A 25,678-nucleotide genomic window follows, 5' to 3' on the forward strand; every position below is an offset into this window, starting at 1 on the left:
GATCTTTGCTGATGGTCTATTTTATTCTTGCTTTGAATTGTCTTAGTTCGTTGTGGGATTCCTGTCGAAGAATGCTTTGACTCTAAGGAGAACCTGGAAGTAAGCTTACACGGTAGTGCAGTGATCATTTTGTTGTTGTCTTACGGAAGCAAATGTAAACATTGCCGTATCAGCATCCAATCAGAGCTCGCGTTAGAAAGTGACTCGGCTGCAGAGATTCCGTACGTGCGCATATAAACAAAGGCGCCGGGCGCGCATTCCCGGATGGCACATAATACAAGAGAAGACTTGAAACTAGTCACCACAAAGTGGTCACTCGAAGAGTAACATTGCTTTTTGTTTTGCCCTCACGAGTACAGGAGGTACAAGTTCACAGTTGTTCCTTTATTGGCTAGAAGAAGGTAAGCTTTACCCGAATTTGAACTTATTGCATTTTTTTCTGAGGACGTTGGGAGCCGTTGGCCCTCGGTCCAATTGCGAGTTCCGGTAAGACTTAAGAGAGCGGGCCCCTCCACTGGCGAGGAAAAAAATTTTTTTGTTCATTCATACCTTCGCTTAGCAGATTCACATTTTTGCGGAACACGGCCCTGTTCGGTTGTTCTTGAAATAAGCTTAGCTGTTGTGCGTTTCCCCGACCTTTTCGTTGTACTTCTTCGGTGCGTTGCGTGTAATGGAGTAGCGATGCGCTCGCCGAATAATTGAAGTTTCTTTGCATGCACGTTTAGTAATGAATAGACTTAGTGCTCAGTCGTTCTTCAGAACTCCTTGCCTCAAAGCGTTCCCCTATGGCAAACACATGTCCACAGAGACTTCGATTTATTTCAAGTTCAACTCCCAAAGAATGGTCGTGTTTTGTTTCAAGCTGCTGCTAGCATTTCTTGAACTAAATAAAAACATAGAATAGTGATTACTTTCAGTGGAAATTAAGCTTATGTAAATGTTGTGCGTTTGAAGATCGATTCAGGTACTGTGATCTATTTAAGCGGTACGAGGGTGGTTTTCAGAGAACACTGAAATGAGAGCTGCGGAGTTTCTGGGAAAAATTTTGGAGTTTCACGGACAGGTTGCCCGACTGCCTCGGTAATGTAATTTAACGTTCTTCTTATTTGTCACATGAGAAAGGTCAGATAAATCCGCGAGTCATATTTTATGTACAGGTACGAATTTAACAATTTACTTGACTTATATAACGCAGAGATGATTCGAAACGACAGTTTGGCAAAGAAGATTACTGTCATTCATTTCATTCAGTGATGATGATCTCGGTTAATTTGCTTCCAACACAAGCATTTCTCAGCAAGCAAGGCTTAATTGCTAAAATGCCTTGTAAATATAAAAGGTACGGTTTTGCTGTTTTTTGCGGTGTTTGATTTTAGCCGTATCTCATTTATCCTGAAGAAAAGGACATAATCCGGAAGCAATGTCTTTTCAAGAGCATTGCTGTTTGCAGGCATGGGATCATTTTTCTTCCCTACATCAGATCCGAGGGGTTGTATTTGGCTAAAGATTAATATTGCGCATTATCTCGGTTCATACCTTCCACCACCACTCTTAAGCCCGGTCCTCACTTGCGATGCAAGCATCAGCATGGGAAGGTTATAGTATGCACTAGTGGGGACGGCTGTGACGTAAGCATAAGCATTCTTCTTATGCTTATGCTTATGCTTGTGTTCAGTGAGGACATGGCTGGGATAAGTATAAAGTGTTTGCTGATTGGCTGAAGGTCTTTCGCTTATGCTTATGCTTATGCCAACATGTCCCCACTGGATACAATAACGACATAAGCATAAGCATAAGAAGAATGCAAGGTTTTTATGTTCTTATGCTCATGCTTATCTCACAGCTGTCCTCACTCACACATAAGCTCCTTTTATGCTTTTATTTATGCTTATGCTCATATGTGCTTCACTAGAGATGACCAGTCTTTACAGTTTCATGTACATGTACCCTCCCCCTCCCCCCTCCCCCCTACCCCTTACCTCCCCCACACACACAGCAGAGACACAATGCAGTATGAACAAAGCATTTTCCATTTTGTTGTGTTCCAGTTGTGCATCAATAAATAAAGAAGAGGGAAAAATAATGCAGCCTAAAATGTTAAGTACACATCATGCCTACAACAGCTTGTGTCTTGTTAATTATTAGAAATTTGTTTTACTGTTTTATTTTCCCAGTACGTGGGAAACTTATCTGTGAATTTAATCGTCGGGGACTGGAGCAGGGATGAGAGCATTCACCTCCCACCCGTATGGGCTGAGTTTGATTCCGGCCTGGTGCCATATGTGGGTTGAGTTTGTTGGTGGTTCTTATCTTACTCCGAATGTTTTTCTCCAGGTTCTCCGGTTTTCCTCCCTCCACAAAAAACCCAACATCTCCAAGTTCCAATTCAACCAGGATATAGGACCCGCATGAAAACCAGCCAAGGCTGTTGTGGCTTCCACTCTAAAAACTGTAAATTTTGTTTAGTTGGAGGAATTACTGTATTACATGTACTTAAGCCATTACATGATAAAAATCTGAAGTTTCATGAAATTTGATGTAAATAGTATTACTTTGCAGCCCAGTCAAAAAGTTTTTGAGTAGTAGGCAAGATGGCTGGAGTGGTAGGGAGCAAGGTTTGAAGGCCTTTTAACAAGGGCAAGAGACTCTTGCTTACTAGGGGGGGGGGGGGGTCTGGGGGCATGGCCCCTCCCCAGAACATTTTGAAAATATCGGCTTCAAATGGTTGCATTTGGTGCATGTTAGGGGTAAACTCAGCTCCTATTACATAGCTTTTAGATAACTACACTGGAGAGCTTTCTTTCTTTCCTTCTTTCTTTTGCTGGACTTGAACTGGATCAGCTGCCACTTGACTTGGAATGGAGGGAATGGTAGTTTACTCGGTTGTCACTGACTGAATCAATTGCCTTTGTATTTTCTGTATGCAACGAAAAATTTTCGCTTGTTTTCAGAAAGCGTGAATATGGGTTTCTTTGACAAAAATGTGATCATTTGCAGCTGATTAATTAATGGTGCTCATGGCATTAAAGTAAGTTTGTGGTCATTGTTGGCCTTGTGTATCTCTCCAACTCATTGTTAAGAAAAAGAACAAAATGCTGGAGCTTTAGGACCTGTCATGGTCTTAATAAGTACTCTTACATTTAGTACATAGACCATTCTTAATGTATTTTTTCAGCGGTGGCTGAACATTCGTTCTTTATGTACATAATGACTAAGAGTACTATTCAGGCTAAATGAAGTCTGCAGTTTCCTTGCAATCCAGTTAACCAGAATAGCACTCAGGTTAGTCAGTAAATAATGCTCAGGTTACATTAATAATAAGATTGCAGCACTAGTGATGGGTTTCAGTCGTTTCAGCAGTTTTCATTTCAGTGTTTTCATTTGGTTTCATTTCAGTCGTTTCAGTTTGGTGTACACATGCAGGGTTGCATGTTATTTGTACAACAACTAATACATGCCACAGGGAAGAGCATAAATGTTAGATTTGATTCCTGGTGGAAGAACTTTGCATGTGCTTGACTCGTGGGACTTTTTGTAATCCCAAACTCACACCACGCTGAACATTTTCATCTCTCCCAAAAAGTGTTGATGTTAGGATACATGTAAATATAATAACAATATTGGAATGGAATAATTAAAAGGGGTTATTTATTTATTTATTTTATTATTTTATTTTTTTCTCAGATATTTCACCCTGGCTGCAGTATCTTGTTGCGAGTCATCTAAGATGTCCTCATCTTCACCTGTAGCAGAGAACTGGTGCTACACTCAAATCAAAGTCATCAAGTTCTCCTACATGTGGACAATAAATAACTTTAGCTTCTGCCGTGAGGAGATGGGGGAAACATTAAAGAGTTCCACATTCTCAGCTGGAGCTAACGATAAGATGAAGTGGTACGAAGTTCTTTTTTTCTAATACTTTTTATTCACTGTAACAGTAACTAAGGGAACAGAAGAAGTGGTTTTTAGGGAGGTAGCAGTACAGTAGTCTGATGGAGTGGGCTGTCATGGTTTTCGGGCCTTGCTGCAGCATACATGTACTGCTTGGACAACTTAGTAGAATGCTGGCAGGCCAGTAGTGTGTTTAATCCAGAGCCGTGGAGGAAAGTTAACTTTTTTGGGATTATGACTGGTTGGTTTAAAAAGTTGGGTTTTTTTTTGACTAGCTGGTTTAAAAAAATTTAAGTCATCAGGTTTAGAATTAGGTAAGTTAGAAGCATGAGTGGAAGTTTAGGAGAACATGAAATATTGTTGGAACGTAAGCTGCAGGCAATTGTTCCCTAAGTCTTTTGATTTCTCCCAAACTTTAACAAGTGTTTCTATACATATAACTCTAGAACTATAACTCCATAGAATTTTTTTGCAATTTTTTAGAAAAAGCACTGCAAGATAAGAAAGGAAAATCACTCCTGTATTACATGTACTATGTTGCCCGTCAAAATGTCAATCTTTTTTTGTATTCACTACCTGTATGTGGCATCAACAGTTAGGTCTGTATTTCTGTTGAGTTAGAAAGGGTTACGGTTAGGGATGTGTAACATGCACTTTTTACAGGGTGTTTTCTAATACTCTCTACTAACAGCATCATTTATCCTTCATCACCATGTAGGTGTTTAAGAGTAAACCCAAGAGGCTTAGATGAAGAAAGCAAGGATTATTTATCATTATATCTTCTACTGCTTGCTTGTAACAAGAGTGAAGTCAGAGCTAAATTTAAGTTTTCAATTCTCAATGCAAACAGAGAAGAAACAAAGGCTATGGGTATGTGCATGTACTAATAACAGGACTGTGGATTCATTTGCAATCTTAAAATAATCTACATGTACACACATAATTATTGATTACTATTTGTGTACTATCCTGCAATTTAATGTCATTCAATGACAAAAATGAGAAAAGAGATTGGTCATTTATGTGAAATTCATACACACTGCCAGTTGTTTCATTGATTGCGCATTTACGTTTGTATTATATATATTCAATATGTTTATTTTAAACCCTCTCCACAGTATTTTAAATTATTTTACAATTCCTTTTAGAGATCAAAATAGTGGGGTTCAACTCTACATAAGACCTTTACCAATTGCAGTCTTGACATTGTTTTTTTTTTCCTGTGCACAGAGAGCCAAAGAGCTTATAGGTTTGTCCAAGGTAAAGACTGGGGTTTTAAAAAGTTTATAAGAAGAGATTTCCTAATGGATGAAGCGAATGGTTTATTACCCAATGATACACTGACATTGTTCTGTGAGGTAAGAATTGAACATCTCCCCTCAGTTTGTAAATCAAGCATGAACCAATCGCGGAAGCAGGATAAAGATCGATCAGGTCCGTGTTAGTGATCACGCAGATGAGTGAGCGGATGGATTGTGCAGCAAGCTCCACATAGAAGAGGCCTTAAAGTTGATGAATTTGTCAATGGATTGATAAAATATAAAACAAGGCTGTGTTTCTTTCCAATCTAAAATTGTCGACTGACCATCTTGTTGCGCGCAAAAACCTTGTACCAGTATCTCGTTTCCAAATGGAACGTCTGACAGATTTGTAGGGAGCATTACTAGTGGTCAGCAGTTACTCAATGCAAGAAATTTTCAATGTGGCGGGTGATGGCACATCATGAACTTTACTTTTGTCTTCTATTGACATCAATATGATCTCATCTCCTGAAAAATATGAAGCTAATGAACTGAAAACAAAAAGTTTTATTTGAGGGGGTGGAAAGTGCATGTTTGATGTTCGTTAGAAGTTTTAGGCAGTCAAACAGGAATTCCAAAGGGTCTGAATAAAAGGGGAAATTCCTTAGGAGAGGAGGGAATTTTGGAATTGGGAGGGCATAGGGTGGGGTAGAGCATTTAGGAATTCCCAAAGGTAAGGGGGGATCAAAATGTTCATGCTGCCTGTGGTAGGGTATGGATATTTTCTGCAATCACCCAATGGGTTATAGCAGAATGTTGGAGATTTCAGTACACCAATGCTGAGATATGTTTCAGTGAGAACACAAGGAAAATATTAAGCACTTGAATTATTAGAATTTCTCACCTGATGGTTCAGCATGTATACGTTTATGGTCAATGGATTGACATTTTGCTCATAGCTCATGAACATATTTTCTTTCCCCTGCCACACTCATGATTATCCACTTGCAGTTACAAGTGGTTCATTTCCAAGTAGCGGTATTTATCTGCTTAACCATTCAATGATTTTTAAGTATAAAGTTGCAGTGCTAATTAGCGATGCTGTGTTTTTAGGTCAGTGTAGAAGGTGATTCAGTAAATGTATCAGGTTCATCTCATACTGCAGCACTCAAGGTTCCAGAGTGTAAACTGCCACGACATATGGAATCACTTTTAGACTCTGGAACATTCAGTGATGTCACACTGTGTACTAGGGGCCGAGAATTTAAGGCACACAAAGCTATATTGGCTGCACGCTCCCCGGTATTTGGAGCCATGTTTGAACATGAAATGGAGGAGAGTAGAAAAGGACGTGTGGAGATAAGTGATATAGATCCGGATGTGTTTCATGAAATGTTAAAGTTTGTTTACACTGGTAGCACTCCACAACTTCAAGGAATGGCTGATGATCTTTTAGCTGCAGCTGACAAGGTATTAAAATAATGTAAATATGATCTTCTGTGGGAGTTCCCTTTGGATGTTCTTTTATATTAGGTTTTCTGCTACATGTATGTCCTTGATGTCTGTTCCACCTTGGGAAATATCCTTCTCACACTCATTACTAATTCATCAAGTTGAAACAAAGACAATCACAACTGTGAAGGCAGTTTGGATACACAGTCTTAATTTGCATGGATTTTGACGATTTTACTTCTCCGTTTGCTCCTTAGTTTTTGTTTCAATTGAGAAGATATATCAAACACTCGAGACAGTGTTTCATCAGTTATCCAAACACTTCGAATTTCATCAAAACTACTCTGCTGCATATTGTATTTTCAACTCTCCTCTCACTGTTTGGATATCCCGATGAAACACTGTCTCTTGTGTTTGATATATTACATGTATCTTGCATATGTCCTACCTTCAGTGTGTATGACAACACCTTCACTTAAGGGGGAGTGTGGGGGAATTGTTGGTGGCACCATTGTTTGCATTTTCCTTGTTAGCATATGATTTTGTGCAGAGAAGGCATCACACTCAGTACAGGTTCACTCCAAACAAGCATGTAAAACTTACACACTGGTAAAATGGTTTGCTCTTTGGGTATACTATTTAGGAAGATATTAACTCTCAAAAGTTACATGTCCCAAATTTTGAATCCATGTCACAAAAAAGCATTCACTTAATTGTACATAGGGTTCAAATTTATTGGGACAAGTGTACATGCCATAGACTTTCAATATTTAGTACATGTAGCTTGATCAGAAAGTGATGAGGAATATGTTTAAATTGAGGTAAATCCTGCAAACAAATAACTCTCTCTTGCCTTTACCTCTCCTCGCATGTGGATTTGTTCATTATCTTACAGTTATGTCATTCTCTTTATGATCCTTTTTAATTTTCAGTATGACCTTGATAGACTTAAAGTTATGTGCGAAGAAGCGTTATGTTCAAATCTTACAGTAGACAATGTGTGTGACATACTTATATTAGCGGACATGCACAGTGCAACACAACTCAAGGCACAAGCTCTTGACTTCATCAAAAGGTAATTTGTTAGGCTTACATTTATTTATTCCCTGCTAGTCAGTAAGGCTAAACCTTAGAAAAGGGATTTTTGCATGACATTGCTGTAGAAGCAGGGAGAAAGAAAATAAATACTATGACATGAACATGTACATGTCCCTGCAAGAACCCGGAGGCCAGGGCTCTTGCCCTCGATTTCTTTTGACTTTGACTTGTCAGAGGCTTCAATGCTCTCCAATGCTCTCCAGTGCTCTTTAATAATAATACTTTATTCAAATACAGAGTACAAAGAGTATTTGAAAAGGAGGACCATGAGGTTATCCCTATTTAGGTCCCCTAACTAAAATTACAATCTAGAATTTAAAATTTTAAAATATCTATTACGTAAGTAATTAACAATTTAAAATTTAAAAAATTTAAATATCTGCTAAGTAAATATACAAGTTAACATGTTATACAAGTTATACAAGTTAACGTTAAGGTTGCAGTGTAGGACAAACTACATTACATTTCAATAGCTAATGATCTAGCACCACCAATGAAATTCGTAGATTTGTGGTAGGCCACGTACATGTATATGCTCGTCTGTCCACAGATGTTTCTTTCTGTGGGCATGCAAGAACAAACATTGAGCAGAAGAGCAACCATTACCCAATCCCACTTGCTTGCATTTTGGCTGGTTTATATCCCCTTGGTCAATATTTTGCCTCCAATCTTAACAAACTCAACACAAACCGTAGACAGTCTGTGGACAGACCACATCTTTGGTAAAACTGAAATCAAAGTAATTTATTACGATGTCATTAACCAATCACGTTGCTCTTGGTTTTGGTCCTTATAAATGATCGGTCGACATCTCAACATGTTTGCTCTGATTGGTTGGTGAATGTAGAACAAATATTTTGAATGAATCAGTTTTGTGTTCAAATGTCGTTCCCAACAGTACTGTAAATTCCAAAACAAACTTATTGTTCATTGTTATGATTCTTATTTGTGCCTGAAGGGTTGGCATGCTGTTCACCTAGGGTTTTAGTTGAACAACAGTAAAAACCCACATATAAGAATGTATTGAAAATTTTACCAACCTACATGTTAGATGTATTGCCTCTTATTTATATTTACTGGGGAGCAGTGATGGAGTAGTGGTGAGAGCACTTGCCTCCCACCAATGTGGCCTGGGTTCATTTCAGCCCCATGCCATATGTGGGTTGAATTTGTTGTTAGGTTTCACCTTTCTCTGAGGGTTTTTCTCTGGGTTATCTGGTTTTCCTCCCTCCACAAAAACCAACATTGCCAAATTCCAAATTGACCAGGATAGAGGACCTGCATGAAAACCAGGTAAGGCTGATGTGGCTTTCGCTCTAAATATTGTAATTTATTTGGCATTTTAAAAAAAACAAACAAACAAACAAACAAAATATGTAAGAACCTGGTTAGCCTGGCAAAGAAAAACAGGTTCTTATTATATTTGAATTGAAACTGAGTTACCTAAATGTAGGATGGTCAAGATGTTGGACTTTAATATATATATATTTCTGTTAAAACTTAAAATTATCTTCATTTACATTTTACTTTCTCAAGCAAAAATTGTTTTATAATGACGTTGTAGTTAATTGGCCACACCCATGCTTGTAGTGAATATTTTAATAGATTTATTAAGAACCTACACTGTATTTAAGAACCTAGTAGACCTGAATTGTCAATAGCTACTCCAAAATACAAGAACCTGTTTGAAAAATCTAGGTTCCTGTGTGTGGGTTTTACTGTTCCACCTTAACCAGTGGAAAACCAGGTCTCTACCCGTTATTAATTTTTCTAAAAGAACTAGTAAACATTTTCCCCCAATTATACAGAGTTATAGAAACACTCGTGTGCGTTTGGAAAGAATTGAAACGGTTGGAAACGCTTGCCTATATGTATTGCTCGTAGGTTCCGAAAACATTTCACATTTTTCCAAACATCCTCAGATACATATGTATTTGTGTTTCCATAACTTGACAGTAGAAACATGGGAAATGTTTTCTATGTCTTGACTGAAGGGCTGCTGCTGTATTACAATGTAGGTTTTGTAGCGTCCATCCAGATTTATTCTCCATTGACTCCTCCTCTCACCACAGCCGTGCTACAGATGTCATGGAGTCAAATGGCTGGAAAACACTCATAAGTGACCACACGCATCTTATAGCGGAAGTTTTCAAAGCAGTGCTAGCTTCAACACAGACACCTCTGATAGCGCCACCAAGAAAAAGGCAAAAGACGACGTAAGCAGTACAGAAAATAATATATATTTAGGATAAAAATAGTTTAAAAATTATTTTGGGAACAATCAGTTTTCACTTGCTGTGATATATCAAGCACTCCTCGACTCCACAACGTAAGAATTTCATGGTATTTACTTCACATATTCACTTCTTTAAATGTCTTTATACTTTTATTTTATAACGCATCCTTTGATAGTTCTGTCACCTCTTGTGGTTTGACACAGCCTGAAATGTCAGTCATCTGATTAGGCCGAGAGCAGGAGATGACTGGCATTTCAGGCTAGGTTTGAATGGTCAGTCTTGTGAGTGATTCCGTACTACCATCAAACATGTTTGCACATCCCAGATTTAGTTGTCTGTGATACTCGTCTCTTGTCAGGAAGCAGTTGTAGAGACTGCAGCATCATCAGACATTTTCAGTTTCAGTCATTTACTTTCTACGAAATTGGACTATGTAGCTGTTTCCCTTTTAATGCCTTGCTACTGTAGCTTATGAACGGTAAAACCTTTGGTTAAAAACTTAGTTCTTTTTGGGGATTCTAGAAAGATGTTTTCCTTCCATTCTTACAGTTGTATGAACATTCTATTTTTTTGCCACCACTCTTTCAGTCACACCAGTCTTAAATCATTTCACTTCTTGTTCCATTCATATTTTCCTTTCTATACATATGGCTTTTCTGTACTGTGACTCACCTTCACGTGAAATCCAGACTAGTGCGAGAAAACTGATTGTTCCTTCCCTCCGTTTATGAGAGAAACAATGACACAGAGTTACATAAGAAAGAGCGCTAAGTGCCTGAGAATTTATATGAGGTAGTTGTACAGTAATCTTTAAGGCAAACTAATTAATGGAACGTTATTGAAACAGGGTTTGTTATTGGCCTCACTCTTGTAGTAACAGTGCTCGAGAACTTTGAAACGTAGATTCCTTGTAGCACCCATCAACACCAAAGTAACACCGTGACGTAAAACTGAAATCGCCTTTCAGTTTTTATGTAGCAGACAATTTTAAACTGTGGTCAACTTAGAACACGCCTCAACTTTAATGTTGAGGTTGGTTTTCGCTGGCGCATAAGCGTAAGTTTAAGCAACATACTGACATAAAAGTATGTTGTTAAAAAGCTAATTTTGTTAGGGAATGCCTTAACAAAAGGCATTACATCTCAGTCACGGTATTGAGTTATTTTGGCTAAAAACAAAATTACTTTTAAATTGAAGGAAAACTGAAAATAATCGGTTACTAAGAAAGAAAAACACCAAAGAGATAATAATAAACCATAACGAAACAAGGATGGTTAAGGATGGAGAAGATCAACAGGGATTGCAAACGACTATCTTGAAAAATTTAGGCTAAACTTTTTAAGATGCGCAAACCGTGACTGCGTATGTTGGTTATACTTCTGCTCATGCGCGAGTGACAACCAGCCTTAGGTACCGGGTGGATAAATTTCTTGACAATGTTGTGACGTTTGCAGAACCTTTGTAAATGTTGGAGATGATAATTTACCAATTACATTGCGACAGCCATGATAAGAATGCATGAAAATTGATACGAGTCTGACCCTGTATAATCTTGGGACGTCTAAAATACAATTATAGGTAGATGACACAGGCGATATTCTGGCTCGTCGTGCGTTAAGAGATAAGATTGTGTCACAGGCCAAAGAGCGACTGCATTTGAGGCTGCAGTCGAGACCATTATTTTCGACGTGTGGTTCTCTTTTTAAACCATTTAATAGCGCAGTTTAATTTCTGCCTAATTCCAGCGGAGCTGTGGCTTAAGACAGAAACAAAAGCGAATGTTTCACTACCCGGGAGGGGGGAGACCCCCAGATAAAAAGGACGGGGCTACTCGTCGGAACTTTTGAAAAGACCCCCTAAGGAGTACCAAGATGCCGTTTTGTGGGCGTGGCTTGAAATGTTTTCACCCCTAAGAGATACCAATTCTAAAAACAACGCATCATCTCCTGTCATGTGTTTTTTTTTTTTCGGCTCAATACCCTGAAAGGTACCGTAAAAACTCCCGCTGTGGACATTTTAAGGCTGAACACCCTAAGAGGTTCTATTCAAAACTATTTTTAACCCCTGAAAAATGCGACGAGCACCCCTGTCCTTTTCGTATGGGAGTCCCCCCGTGGTTTTCTTTGTACTGGTGCCTCGTCATGCGTGACAAAGAACAAGACTGTTGAAGGACTTGTTGAGATTCAGCGTGACATCACCTTTCTTAGTCGGTAGCACTTTTTTTCTACAAATGAAAATTGTCCTTCTCACACTCAGCTGGTTTGAGTTGTTTCTCGGTAGAAGGACGCGAAATGATGAGTAAAAGAGAGAAAGTGTCTGAAGAACGAAATGTAAAGGATCTCGGGCTGGCCCAAGATTTAATATTAGCAGCTGCCATTTGCAATTTAGTTGAACTTTGGGTCTCGAAGATTTGCGCAGATTAACTCGGGTTCTACACGGAATATACGTTTGCAATGATTAAGAGCAGTTTGACTGCAATTCCACCCATCCTGGATCGAGTTGGACTTTGCTTCATTGGTACAATTATGCATTAACAATAGCTGGGCTAAGGCTTTAACCAAGATGTGTTAGACCCTACTTAGTCTGCAGTCTTGGTACGTAGTGTTGTGTGACAAGTGTCACGGTTGGGAAGGAGAATAAGGGGCGGACTATTAGTTTTTTCAAGGAGGAAGGGGGCTGGGGGTTGCTGGGCAATTTCTAAAAAAAATTGTCCCTGCCCTGCAAAAACTGCAGGAAAAAACAAAAACAATTGAAAACTGCAGAAGAAAAGACAATTGTGCAAGGGGAACCATGGGTAAAAAAATTCGAGGATTTACTGAAAAAAAATTCTTGTACCAGCCAGTGCCAAACAGAAAAAAAACATGGCACAACCTAAAGCTGAAAAATTTTATGCCCCAGAAAATTGCCCAAACTCCCCCTTACCCCCCCCCCCCCGCTCAAGAAAATAATTGTCCGTCCCTAACCTTTACAGAAGTGTTTCAATGAGAACTGTTGTTATCTCGACACTGAAAACGGTTAGAGGTGAATATTACACTTTACCATATGTTTCTGTGGTTTATTGGTCGTAACGTTATACACATTGATGTGTGCTAGCTATTTTGTACATAGAATTCTTTTGGATCACAGTTAAGTGACACCAGAGAAGACTGCGTGACAGTTTTCATGATCGGGCTTTCGTGTTTTGCATTAGAATTAATATATATACCCCGCCCCCTCCCCCGACAACCAGAAAATTATCATATTTTTTCATTTAAACTATACTTCATGCTGAAAGCAAGCAAAGATCTTTAAAGAAATGCCTTATGCCAAGATCTTCGGAAATAGTAGTTCTGAAATCTCTTCCTTTTCATCTTTTCTTAAAAAAATACGATAAGAAAGATACCGAGCAAGGTTCACGGAAAATTACAGGAAATTAGAAACAGCATGACAACAAAGGAAAAAAAAACAAAAAAAAACGAAGTTCCCCTAAAGAGAATGCATGCAAAATGCATGAGAAATGCCAGGAGAGTCTAGTTGCTGAGGGTTGAAGAAAGCCCCACGATGGACACTGCACGTCGTTTTCGTAGCTGTAAATGTATGTATTTAATAACAAGATGCAGTATGTTACCTAGAACTTAAACACCTTTGGATATTTATTATAGAATTGGAATAAACAACACTGCAATGATATTATTCCTGGTTAATCTCATGGAATTTTGATATGTGCAATGAGTTCTATTTAGAACATAGGGACGCAAGGCGTGCAAGAGTTATTTTTTTTGTGAACTATAAGTCTCGGAGATAGGCACATTCATGGAACTGTTTACAGTAATGATTTGGTTGATTTGACAAGTTTTTTTGGTTGCGATGTACAGCAAGAAAGAAACTGGGAGTTTATGATGTACATAAGATATTACATCGGTAATGGTAAGATAACTAAATAGTAAGCCATAAAATGTTTGACTGAACAAACTACAGTAATCTGACACGTCTCCAGATTAATGTAGAGACCATCTTATTTTCTAACAGGCAATTTTATTCGTTCTTTGATACAACCCACACTGTGATTGGTCTGACACGCGCACATGCATAACTCCCTCACTCACCGATCACGTAGCCCTTCCCCCCCGGGGGGGGGGACTCCCTTATATGGGCTATATAGGTCTGTGCGGCCCCGAAGGGTATGGTTTTTCAGCCGTTTTGGTCATAAATAGGGTATCGATTTTAGCTGATTTTGGCCATTTTGGTCATAAATAGGGTACGGTTTTTGCACTCTAGCCTTGATATGGGTATGCTTTAAGAAGAAGCCACTTTTTCATCATTATCGAAAAGAAAATCAACAAAAGCCCTTCACAAATTTATACGTTTACGGTAATTTAACATTGGTTTGAACTAGGGAGCTAATTATAAGGCAGTTCTGAAACAGGGTTTTGATTTGAGGGTCAGGTCGTAAATAGGGTTTCGAATTTTTGGTCAGGTCATAAATAGGGTAAGGAATATCGCAGATTTTGGTCATAAATAGGGTAAGGGTTTTGGGAAGCGGGCCGCACACCCCCGACCAATTTTTCTGGGAGTACCCCCTCGGGAGCCCTTCCAGCCCCCAAGAGGAATTTTTGCTCACAAATACTCAAGTTAAGAGAACTTTTCGCATTTTATACGAGTAGTAAGTTTACTCTTTTTACACAACACAACGCAACAACACTACTTCACCGAAAATTTAAAGAAAGAGAAAAAGACCTCTCTGACACGTTGAAAGTCTGATTTAATTAAATTGCACTTTAACTTGATGCCACACAGTCTTCAAAGAACATTTGAACAGTTTTCATACTTTTTACCTTTAAAAATATCGGACTGAAAAGAATGTCATAAAATGCTCATCAAATAAAAATATTAAACTGCTACTGCAGAGACGTAAAAACACTCTAGAAAGGAAAGCTTTTTTGTTTAATATCCTGGGAACAATAGCCGATAACTTGTAAGCTCTAATTGAATTTACTCCCATATGAAAAACAAAAGTGTCGAGTTACCATTTGTAACTAAAAATAGCAAACATCTCGTGGGAACAAGTGGCGACGATTCGTCAGCTCTAATTGAATTTACTACCTTGTGAAAAACAAGAGTGTCAAATTACCCATTGTAACTAAAAAATAAAAATATCTCGTCATATTTGCATGCAATAAGAACAAAACAATCGTTACCTGCACTTACTATTGTAAACGTTAGAGCTGCTTCAAATCTAAATAGTCTCGTCTCCTCTAAAACATGTCCTAAGAACTAAAAGCGACGATTCGTGACCTCTAATTGAATTAACTCCTTGTGAAAAACAAAAGTATCAAGTTACCCTTTGTAATTAAAAATAAAAATATCTCGTGCCATTTGCCTACTACTCATGAACTGCTTCAAAACTCAAGACTCATCTCGTTCATAACTAGCCACCATTTCACTGAAAATTATGCCCTCTAAAACAGCCCAATGTACGTATGTAACCGTCACACTCTCCTCCAAACCGGACTAAAAATCACAAACCGACAACATACACGTCACTCTTTATTTTTCAATTACCAAAGTCCTTGTGTTTATACTTACCTTGTGTTTCTCACGTACCATTTACCTTTACAACAAGGAATTTGATTGGCTGTTCATAGTAGATCCAATCTGATTGGTGTGACATACATACATCTCTCACTCACTCACTCACTCACTCACTCACTCACTCACTCACTCACTCACTCACTCACTCACTCACTCACTCACTCACTCACTCACTCACTCACTCACTCACTCACTCACCCATTGACCCGTCCATAACATACCCGACGCGCCGACTAAGAGGTATTTTTTTTACAAAAAAATAACTCAAAAATAGCCCAAAGAAATCAGACGCGCGTTGATTAGTCAAAAATCGTGTTTCTATAACGCGATTGAAATGCAGAAAAGTTGTCGTAGTGACGTTCGTTATTTTCTTTGGGCTGAGTTGAGATAAAACATTTCCGTCGTGGTAAGAGAGTCCCTGGTAACAAGGTTAAGGTTGTTACAAAAAGAAAACTGAGAAACTTTTCAACTACAGATATATTAATCTTTCCTGAGCCTAGAAAACGTTTCCCGTGTTTCTATTGAGCTATAGAACCACCCGTGAAAGTTTGGGAGAACTCAAAAAAGAAACACTCGTCAGTCGGCTCGTGTTCCTCGCAATTGTCCGGCTTGAGTTTCCTTTGCTTTCAAGTCCCATTGTGTAATATTCGTCCTGGCATACATGGCTGATTTTGTACCATTTGATCAGATCGTGCAAAAGGTCTATCACATATTTTCTTGGTCCATCGAGGGTAAAGCAAGTTGAAACTTGGGTCCGTTTAGCCAGGCCTTTTGTGCACTTGCGATGACTTGCGCTCACTTTGGTCGAGACCAAATTTGCACGGAAGTGGACGCAAGCTTTTTACCGCTTGGCCACCCAACCAAAATGAACGCAAATTGAGTGACGTCCATTCGTTGCTATAGCAACCTATTAGCCAATGAAATGTTACCTTTGAGCCGCGTTCCCAGGGTCCTCTCTCTACCCCGAGGTAGAGAGAGGTCCAGAGGACCCTGGGAACGAGGTTAGCGACTCTGTTTCTATGCAAGTCTCTATACAAGTTCAACTCGCGGCTACTTGCAACTACTTGCGAGTCCATTTGGACAGGGCTAGCTAACGCGAAAGAATTTGTGCGAGAAACATGGCCTCGCGAGGACCACTTCCCCGTCACCCTCGATGGACTAAGAAAAAAAGAGGCTTAATTGTTACTGACGTTGAATCAGTTTTGCTGACGTAAACGGAGTATTGCTGACAATAAAGTCGATTTTCATTCTGGCCATGTTAATCAGGGAAATCAGAAGAATTCTATTGATTTTCTTATGCAACTACAACAACAACCATTTTATTTTGCATAATACAGAGAATATCACAGCAAAAGAATACGGTAAACTTAAATAAGCAAAAAAAAAAACAACTCAAATAGTAAAAACCAAACGAGCTGAGTAGTTACAAGAATTATTACGCTTTAAATCGATGCTGCGATTTTACTAGCTGAACTACTCGTATTCTATCAACCGACAACACGAGTGCAGCGAGTTTGAAAGTGTGACAGTCTAAATGACTAGCGGTAAAACGACTTGGCGTTCGTCTGTATCAGTGACCATCAGTTATCATCCCATGAAATTTGGAGCTCATGATCTAATCGTTTAAGAGAAATCTTCTAATTAACGCTAGTCAGTTACGCAATCCTACTTTCAGACCAACAATGATCAGCAATTGGACCACGTACGACAAACGTGACCAATAGAAAAAGCTGAATTGGTACACGTGACCCCGTGAACTTTCCGTTAATCTAAAAGGATGTTTTGCTTTAAATGCCAAGTTGCGCAATCGTACCCGGAAAAGGTGTGTCAGAACTACGTGCGACAAACGTAGCCAACAGAAAAAGCTGATTTAGTGCACGTGATCCCAAAGAACTTGGCGTTGATCTAAAATGGATGTTTCCTTTAAATGCCAAGTTGCGCAATCCTACCCGGAAAAGGTGTGTCAGAACTACGTACGACAAACGTAGCCAACAGAAAAAGCTGATTTAGTGCACGTGATCCCAAAGAACTTGGCGTTGATCTAAAATGGATGTTTCCTTTAAATGCCAAGTTGCGCAATCCTACCCGGAAAAGGTGTGTCAGAACTACGTACGACAAACGTAGCCAACAGAAAAAGCTGATTTAGTGCACGTGATCCCAAAGAACTTGGCGTTGATCTAAAATGGATGTTTCCTTTAAATGCCAAGTTGCACAATCGTACCCGGAAAAGGTGTGTCAGCACTACGTACGACAAACGTAGCCAATAGAAAAAGCTGATTTAGTGCACGTGATCCCAAAGAACTTGGCGTTGACCTAAAATGGATGTTTCCTTTAAATGCCAAGTTGCACAATCGTACCCGGAAAAGGTGTGTCAGAACTACGTGCGACAAACGTAGCCAATAGAAAAAACTGATTTAGTGCACGTGATCCCAAAGAACTTGGCGTTGACCTAAAATGGATGTTTCCTTTAAATGCCAAGTTGCACAATCGTACCCGGAAAAGGTGTGTCAGAACTACGTACGACAAACGTAGCCAATAGAAAAAGCTGATTTAGTGCACGTGATCCCAAAGAACTTGCCGTTGATCTAAAAGGGTGTTTCGCTTTAAATGCCAAGTTGCGCAATCCTACCCGGAAAAGGTGTGTCAGCACTACGTACGACAAACGTAGCCAACAGAAAAAGCTGATTTAGTGCACGTGATCCCAAAGAACTTGGCGTTGACCTAAAATGGATGTTTTCTTTAAATGGCAAGTTGCGCAATCGTATCCGGTATTAGCTCTGTCCCGATGGAAAGTTGCGCAATCTTACTAATATAAATCGCAAGACTCGGTTTCGACAGCAGTCAACTACAAACGTTCTACCTGGACTATTAGTGAACCTGAACTGACTGTAGTTTCACCCTTGGACTGAGAAAGTGTATACACCTTGAACAAAGTACGTTCAGCTTTTTTTTATTCAAAATGGGAGCGTGTGTAACGAAACTAACAAGTAGAAGACGCGAGAAAAGAAAGTCATGTCGTGAAGCGCGGTCCGGTGGCCAAAAGAAAACGGGAGAAAAACATGAAGGCAAGGATTCAAGAAAGAGCGACGAAGATAAAGGCAGCAAAAACCAAAAAAGCGGGGAGGGATCAGCGAGGACGCGAAAGACTCTAAGAGAATTGCGTAAGGATCCGCCACCTGCTTTCAGAAAGTTTGAGTCGGAGGTTGACTGGGAAACGATGGACGAGGAAATTGCCTTTCAGCTGTGGGAGGATGTTTTTAAGCCTCTCTATACGTTTTAAGTCAGAAGTATGTAACACAATGTTCTTTACACAAACAACGTTTTGGTCTTGATAAAAGTATGGATGTCTTTGTAACGAATACAAAGTGTTATATGTGAATCACACAAGCTTTGTATTGGAAATAATTTTTAATTGACCTAATTATTTCTTCAGAGTATATGTTTATGCAAATATTGTTACTGGCCATGAATGTTCTTTATTTCTTATTTGTTGTTTAGCTGGCATTTTTATTGTGTAATCAATTGAGAATATTTTGAGAACAATTAAATGTTATTGTTATATCTGCTTTTATTTCTTACTACATAAATTTAAACTGTTTGTGTTAGCAAGATTCACTAATCACTATCCCAGCAAATTATTGTGTTCTACTCTAAAGGGTTCCGCTAAACAAGGAACGGAGAATGGGAAATGAAGAAAGGGGAATGGAAAATGAAGAAAGGGGAATGGAAAATGAAGAAAGGGGAATGGAAAATGAAGAAAGGGGAATGGAAAATGAAGAAAGGGGAATGGAAAATGAAAATGAAGAACGGGGAACGGGAAACTGGAAACGGGAAACGGAAACTGAGAAATGGAAAATAAAGAATGGGGAATGGAAAATGGAAAATGAGAAATGGGAAATGGGAAATGGGGAATGGGGAATGGGGAATGGGAAATGGGGAATGGGAAATGAGGAATGGGAAATGGGGAATGGTGAACAGATGACTAGTGGTCAGTGGGGAACCAACGGTCAGTACTCTTCGCTGAAATAAATTAAAGATGACCTAGTGATTAGGGTTCATGTTAGGGTTTGATTAGGGTTAGCAACAGGGCTAGGGTAAGGGCTTTGGTTAATGTTAGGATCATAGTTAGGGTGAGGGTTAAGAGCGAGTATTAGAAAATTGTCACTTTTTGAGGAAATTTGCTAATTACTGGTTCTTCCCCATTTAATTCTCCGTTTCCCATTGCCCGTTGTCCCTACCCTGTTCCCTGCTCCCCGTTCCCCACGTTCCCAATTCCCCGTTCGTCGTTCTCTGTTCTCCGTGTCCCATTCCAGATATCAATTGTTTCCTTTCCAGATGTCGGTTTTTCTCTTTCAGGTGCTCTAATCCAACGCTTTTACGTATAGTGATCAAACGGTACATATTTTCGGGAATGAAACCAGCATTAATCATGAGTGAAAATTCTTAGTCCAAGAATCTAACCAATCAAATTACGTCTCTATAGCCACCTTTTTCCTCGTGCCAAGTCCTCACCGGTTGAGAGGTCCTTGGCGTCGTAGCGTTTTCCGTCAATGAGGGAGTTTTAGCAATGACGACGGCGACGCCTAGGACGACGCCTTATGAAAACAAAAGCCCTTTGAGAGGACATGTAAAAAATGGTAAAGTCTGGATACGAGTCAAGTGGCCAATCAGGCTGGTGCTTATCTCCAGTTTCTGTAGGATGAAGTGACTAGGAGTATTTTTACTCCCCCCTGGTTGCGATGCTAGTCCATCGCAGGGTTACCCCTAGCATTAAGTTCAAGACAAAACGCCACTATTTTTAGCTGTCAAAGTATCTTTTAGGGTGCACTTGAAGAGTCGATACAGACGCATACGGTAATATACAGCTTATATACGAATACATTGGTTACAAAACGAATACATATGAGCAACATACCATGGAAGAAGGGGAAATAAACATGAGATTTACCATTTTTCTCTCTACATTTCATGTTTACATGTACACGGGTCATGCCTTGCACACACACGCGAGCGACTGCAATGCAAGTACCAGTAAACACGCGCGCGTACCACACACATGCGCCTGTGCCACATAGATACGTTCTCCATCCGCGCGCGACACACACACAAACAAACTTGAGCGCTGATGTGATATGTTAAAACGTTGCGCATCAAATAAACGCAGATTACGATGATTGTACAGAAAATTTAGCGCGCCCAAATGTCTCATAGAATTATTTTCCTCAAGGTAATAGCATGGCAAAAGCATCGGGGTCTGTGTGTAGCGTGCTGTTACGGGGGTGGGGATTTGGGGCGATATCTTTTCTTTCAATGAATTGAGCCCCTCTCCCTTTCCTCAAGTAAGGGGTAAAACAGTCTAACTTTCCTTCAAATTTTCAAATCTCTTCACATAAGTACATTTAAAATCCATATATAGTACGCTGAACAAAACTGTTCTGGATCGACGCAGAGGGGAGGGGGTACAATAGTGCTCAACCACTACTGAGAAGAGGCTTTAAGACAACGACACAGTGACATTCATTTGTTGTTCAGTTTTGTTTTACTCCAAAGAATGGAAACTGTAAATACGTAGAAAGGCCGACAGGTGATCACAATGCTGCTCTTTTTGTCGTCATTGTTGCAGATAACAGTCGAACTGCATGTTTATAGTGTTGGGTTTGGAACTGTTTGTGTCTCCTTTACGATAATAACAGCTTACTGAGAAATATTGGGGCTAATAACGGGTGAAAAATTCGTCTAGAAACAGTGTTGAACACTTTCAGTAAATTATTGCAAACGAAGGCGAAATGTACAAAGCGCAAGGTGAAGCTATTATGTACAGCTTCAAGATCAGAAACTCAACTCAGTTTCTAGAAAGAAAACTCTTCACAACTCGACGATGATAATTCTAACAGTTTCGAACTGCCTTAAATCGCTCACTCAACTGAACCACTGGCTTGTCACGCACCGCTTCTGGTATAAAGATTGCGTGACTTGCCTGAGCGAGAGGCGGCGGCATCTAATAATGTTTGTAAAACTCAATTCTGATTCTAACATTTGAAAACCATAGGCGCGAAGTAGTCTTTGTTAGCCTGCAGAACAGGCGGATTAGCGGGCTCTATTGCGATATACGAGCGCGCGCTCGAAGCGCGATCACGATAGAGCCCGCTAATCCGCTTGTTCTGCAGGTTAAGTCTTTGTAGACTCAAAATTTTGAAAATTTTCTTCCCTTTCTCACAAAAACATAAGTTAAACTGGATAATTCTACATTCCTCCTGACTTCGGGAACTTCAGGAAATTGTCAAATAAGTCTTTTCATTGATTCTTCTCCGCCAGTATCTTCGTCCTCAATTCTGTGTTCACGATTTTTTACCTACAGGGAACAAGACAGACAAACTTGAAACTCGTCCCCAGGACTAATCTCTTCGTTAAACCAGAAGACGCAAAAGAGTGACGTTCTAAAGAGTGATACAAAATCAATTTGAGTTCATACTCACTTAATACTCACCAACACCATGCTGACAGTAATAACCAAAGTATCCACGAGAACACATACACGTGTTACGTCTTATACACGTGCCGCCATTCCGACAGTTTGGAAAACATCGCGCTGCAAAAGGAGAGAGCAAAAAAAGTAAATTACAATATTTAGAGAGGTAGGCACATCAGTCTTAGCTGGTTTCCACGCGGGTCCTCTAACCTGGTCGAATTTGAATTTAAAATATGGAGGGAGGAAGAAGGGAGGAAAATCGGAGAACCGGGAGAAAAACCCTCGGAGCAAGACCAGAACCAACAACACATACGGCTCCGGGCCGGAGACGAACCCGGGCCACATTGCTGGGAGGTTAGCGCTGTCACCACTGCGCCCTCCCTGCTCACCGATAAATACGACAGTCAATAAATGTAATGACGGGCTTAACTTCTGTATAGTGCGACAACCGTAGCGCTAGATTGGGAGAACGTGTTGCTATTAGAATTTTATAACGCCTGTTCTCCGGAGTTGGGTGAAGGGAGGTGCGGGGTGGAGGGGTACCCGTATGGCTGATATATGGGAGTTCCGCTAGGGTACTTAACCTTTCTCGCAACTATTTCCATGCCAGCCGTAAAGACAAGAGCATTTGTCAGGTTGGTAGCAAACACCGCCGTTCATACAGGGCTGGTTGCACACCGCTGCAATAAAAGAGAGGCAAAAAGATGGAGGTAAAAATCTGGCAAATCTAAATCCTTTTATCTCCCATGGCTAATGGCCAGTCTTAAAAAAGTTCAGTTACGCAATTTTGAGCTATTTTGGCTGCGTACAAAAATGGCTAAGAATGTCATGGAGAAGACTAACACGGATTACAAAAGACGAACTTGAAAAATTTAGGATAAACTTTTTAAGATGCAGAAAACGTGACCAAGCTACTTCAATTCTGTCGCCTCTGAGAGAGTCATGTGAAATCTGAGCCAAACAGGGACACTTTACAGGCCTGTGGTGCTACGTCATTAGAATGGAATTTTTCTGCTTCAATTTTTAACGTCTTTCTCCGCGCTAAATCAACTGATAGGTTCGAAGAGAGATAGAGAGCGGTTTTCAATTGAGCGTCGAAAGTAATCCGGCAGATAGTTTGGTTTCGGTTTTACTACGGTTGAGATTGGCTGAGTAGTCTAATTGGTAAGTAATTGGTACGGTTTGGGTTTAGTTTTGCGATATTCAATTTTTAACAGTAATAAACAGCTGATTTTTCTTTTTATTTCCAGTGCATAGTTAAGAAGACAGGGAGGCGGAAAAATAATCTATCGTATTATCACGCCTAATTCTCGGAACGAACACATTGAATTAATAAAATTTGTCGTGTTAATTGCTCCCAAGAGGATGATGTTCTTGTCGATATTAAAATAGACAATATTCTAACCCAGCATACCTTGTTGGCAATATTCTCCCGTGAAGCCTTTGGCGCAGCGACACTTGTTCGGTCCCACGCAGACGCCGCCATTCAAGCAAAGAGGACTACAGGAGGCTGGGGACGAACGTGGTAAACACCGTTAAAACAGCTCGTGATAATCGAAGAGAAAACTACAAAATTAACCAGCGTTTCACTGTAAGAAGTAATTCTTCTATTCACTGGCCTAGCTAAGGTACTCACGTCTACAGTATGGTGCTAGGAACCCTCGAGAACAGTGGCACACATTTGGTCTTTTACATTGTCCGCCATATTGACAGGGTGGATTACATAACGCTATGAGAAACAACAACAACATACATTCGACAGTTAATAACCACTTAATGACAGTGAGTTCTGAGGGTAGTTTCCCGTGGGGCTAGTCGTTAGGTTGTTATTCCTCACAACTCAAAAATAAAAAAACTGCGAAAAAAATCTTTCTTTGACATCGGCTGGCACACAAATTTGCCGCGGTTTCAACCTGGTGCACGAACTGATCACGTGCGAGTCGAGAGTTCAAGTTACTCAGTGTTTCCCAAGGGAGTTAGTATTGGCCCATGACACAACAACAACAACAACAAAAGTCCTTTGATCCTAGGCCTCCGATCGGAAAACGTATTTGAGTTGAGAGGTATAACAAAATCTGTTGTTAACTAGGAATGTTTGTAGTCGAACACAGGGCTCGTGTACTTTGTTGGACCAAAACTTCAAGCAAGAACACCTTGTTAAAGAAAACTGCTCTATTCTGCGCTGCAAAAATCATAATTACTGACTATTTCAACGTGGAAATATCTTTAAAAGCGAAAAATTTAGAAAGGCCTTGATGATTTCCAATTTCCAGAACGTAGTTATCTTATGAGAGTTACAGAACCATATCAGGTAAGCTTTCCATTTAGTCAAAATAGTCCCTGAAATTTTGGTCCAAAGAAAAGTTGTGAACGCTTTTTTCCCTCCGCCAAAGTGAAAATTCATGCATGAAAAAATGGAACCTACAAACTCGACCTTTTTAAAAATTACGTTTACTCGAGAATCTTCAAGGGTGGGTGGGGTGGGGGGGGGGGGGGCACAAAGCCTTTGCAATCTCCCTCCGAGCCGAGATTTCAAGAAATTTTTGACTAAATGGAAAACGCATCGTTCCTCAAGTCTCCTTTATTGTCTTGTCATTGTAAGTGATAAGTGTTGTCGATATATGGAAGGGCCTGTTGTCTTTTTTTCTTATAAAGCATTTACTCAAACTGCCAATTAATGGCAAGACCTGGCTAGCTCAACTAATAAATTAACTGTTAAAAGGTAACCCGCCAACAAAATGCCTTTTCACCTTTCTCGCACTGCGTTCCTCCATATCCGGGGGGACAGCTGCACTTGTATGGTGCTACACAAGTTCCGCCATTACGACAGTGAATCTTGCATTCCACTGGAAAATATATAATCTACATCTTAAAAATACGAGATTTAATGTTCTCTGATTGGGGAGTTGATAGGTAAATTATAGCGCATACAGAATGAATGGCCGCGTTATATCGGAGTTATAACGAAGGCTAGGTTTTCTAAAGCAGATAAAACAAGACTCCACTTCTTCTTAAAACGACCTAACGAGAGTAAACAGATACATAGAGCTATTATGTTTTCTGACGAATTGGGGATACGATCTCTTTGGCCACTAGATGGTAAAGTAAAATTCAGTGTTCAGTTCACAAATATTCATGTGAATGATTATCAATATCAATGATTTCTTTGTTTACGATATGTTTCATTTTCACTTTTCTAACTCTCTCCTCGTTAGAATACCCTTGAGTTTTCAGACAGCCTGATTTGTTGTTATTATTATTATTATTATTATTATTATTTCATTGATCAAGGAACTAAAACCATCACAAACCTCTCTCGCAGACGTCACCATAGTAACCAGGCTGACACTGACAGTGATTGCGGCTGATACAGAATCCTCCATTTAAACAAGGACGATCACATTTGGCTGAAAATAATATCAAACCAAATAACTTAACAATACTCCATCAAATTCAAAGCAGCCTTACACAATAAGTAAAGCCGCAACTAAAGAAAGGCAACGTCTGCCCATTCAGGAAGAATGGGGGCCCGGGGGACTTTCCTGGTAAACCGGGAGAGGAGACAATTGACAGAAAGTTTGAATAAAACGCGCGAGATGTCTCACCATCTCTGTGCGCCGCGCCCCTCCGTGACAGGTTGCACGAGATCTTGCTTAGTGTAATCGTTGCCTACATGATTCTACATTATGGCGGACGGGGGGGTTGGGGGTGGGGAGGGG

At 39.8% G+C, this 25,678-nt stretch overlaps 2 protein-coding genes across 9 annotated transcripts in view; one reads left to right on the forward strand and one right to left on the reverse strand.

Moving 5' to 3' along the window:
* Nucleotides 1-2: 2 nt before the first annotated feature.
* On the forward strand, nt 3-13,642 carry LOC145488646 (speckle-type POZ protein B-like). 2 transcript variants are annotated; one of them, XM_081467551.1, is made up of 7 exons: nt 3-401; nt 3,685-3,894; nt 4,610-4,761; nt 5,122-5,249; nt 6,246-6,602; nt 7,517-7,659; nt 9,701-13,642. In XM_081467551.1, the coding sequence occupies exons 2-7, from the start codon at nt 3,728-3,730 to the stop codon at nt 9,900-9,902; spliced, it is 1,149 nt and encodes a 382-aa protein (XP_081323677.1). In that variant the 5' UTR covers nt 3-401; nt 3,685-3,727; the 3' UTR covers nt 9,903-13,642. The 2 variants fall into 2 exon arrangements, with proteins under 2 accessions (XP_081323677.1, XP_081323678.1); XM_081467552.1 differs by having other exon boundaries at nt 9,755-13,642.
* A 5,614-nt stretch (nt 13,643-19,256) lies between these two features.
* LOC145486413 (uncharacterized) overlaps nt 19,257-25,678 on the reverse strand; it is a 41,198-nt gene continuing 34,776 nt past the window's right edge. For 6 of the 7 annotated variants that reach the window (XM_081465072.1, XM_081465073.1, XM_081465071.1 and 3 more), the window contains 7 exons: nt 25,271-25,366; nt 24,710-24,805; nt 23,596-23,688; nt 23,374-23,469; nt 22,544-22,639; nt 21,978-22,079; nt 19,257-21,842 (listed from right to left, as the gene is read on the reverse strand). In XM_081465072.1, the coding sequence (XP_081321198.1) occupies nt 21,829-21,842; nt 21,978-22,079; nt 22,544-22,639; nt 23,374-23,469; nt 23,596-23,688; nt 24,710-24,805; nt 25,271-25,366 (593 nt within the window). In that variant the 3' untranslated portion in view covers nt 19,257-21,828. Of the gene's footprint in view, nt 21,843-21,966; nt 22,080-22,543; nt 22,640-23,373; nt 23,470-23,595; nt 23,689-24,709; nt 24,806-25,270; nt 25,367-25,678 lie in introns of all 7 variants that reach the window. The other variant, XM_081465074.1, reaches the window with a different exon arrangement.

Source organism: Orbicella franksi, chromosome 5, assembly GCF_964199315.1.
Source record: "Orbicella franksi chromosome 5, jaOrbFran1.1, whole genome shotgun sequence".
Classification (NCBI taxonomy): domain Eukaryota; kingdom Metazoa; phylum Cnidaria; class Anthozoa; order Scleractinia; family Merulinidae; genus Orbicella; species Orbicella franksi.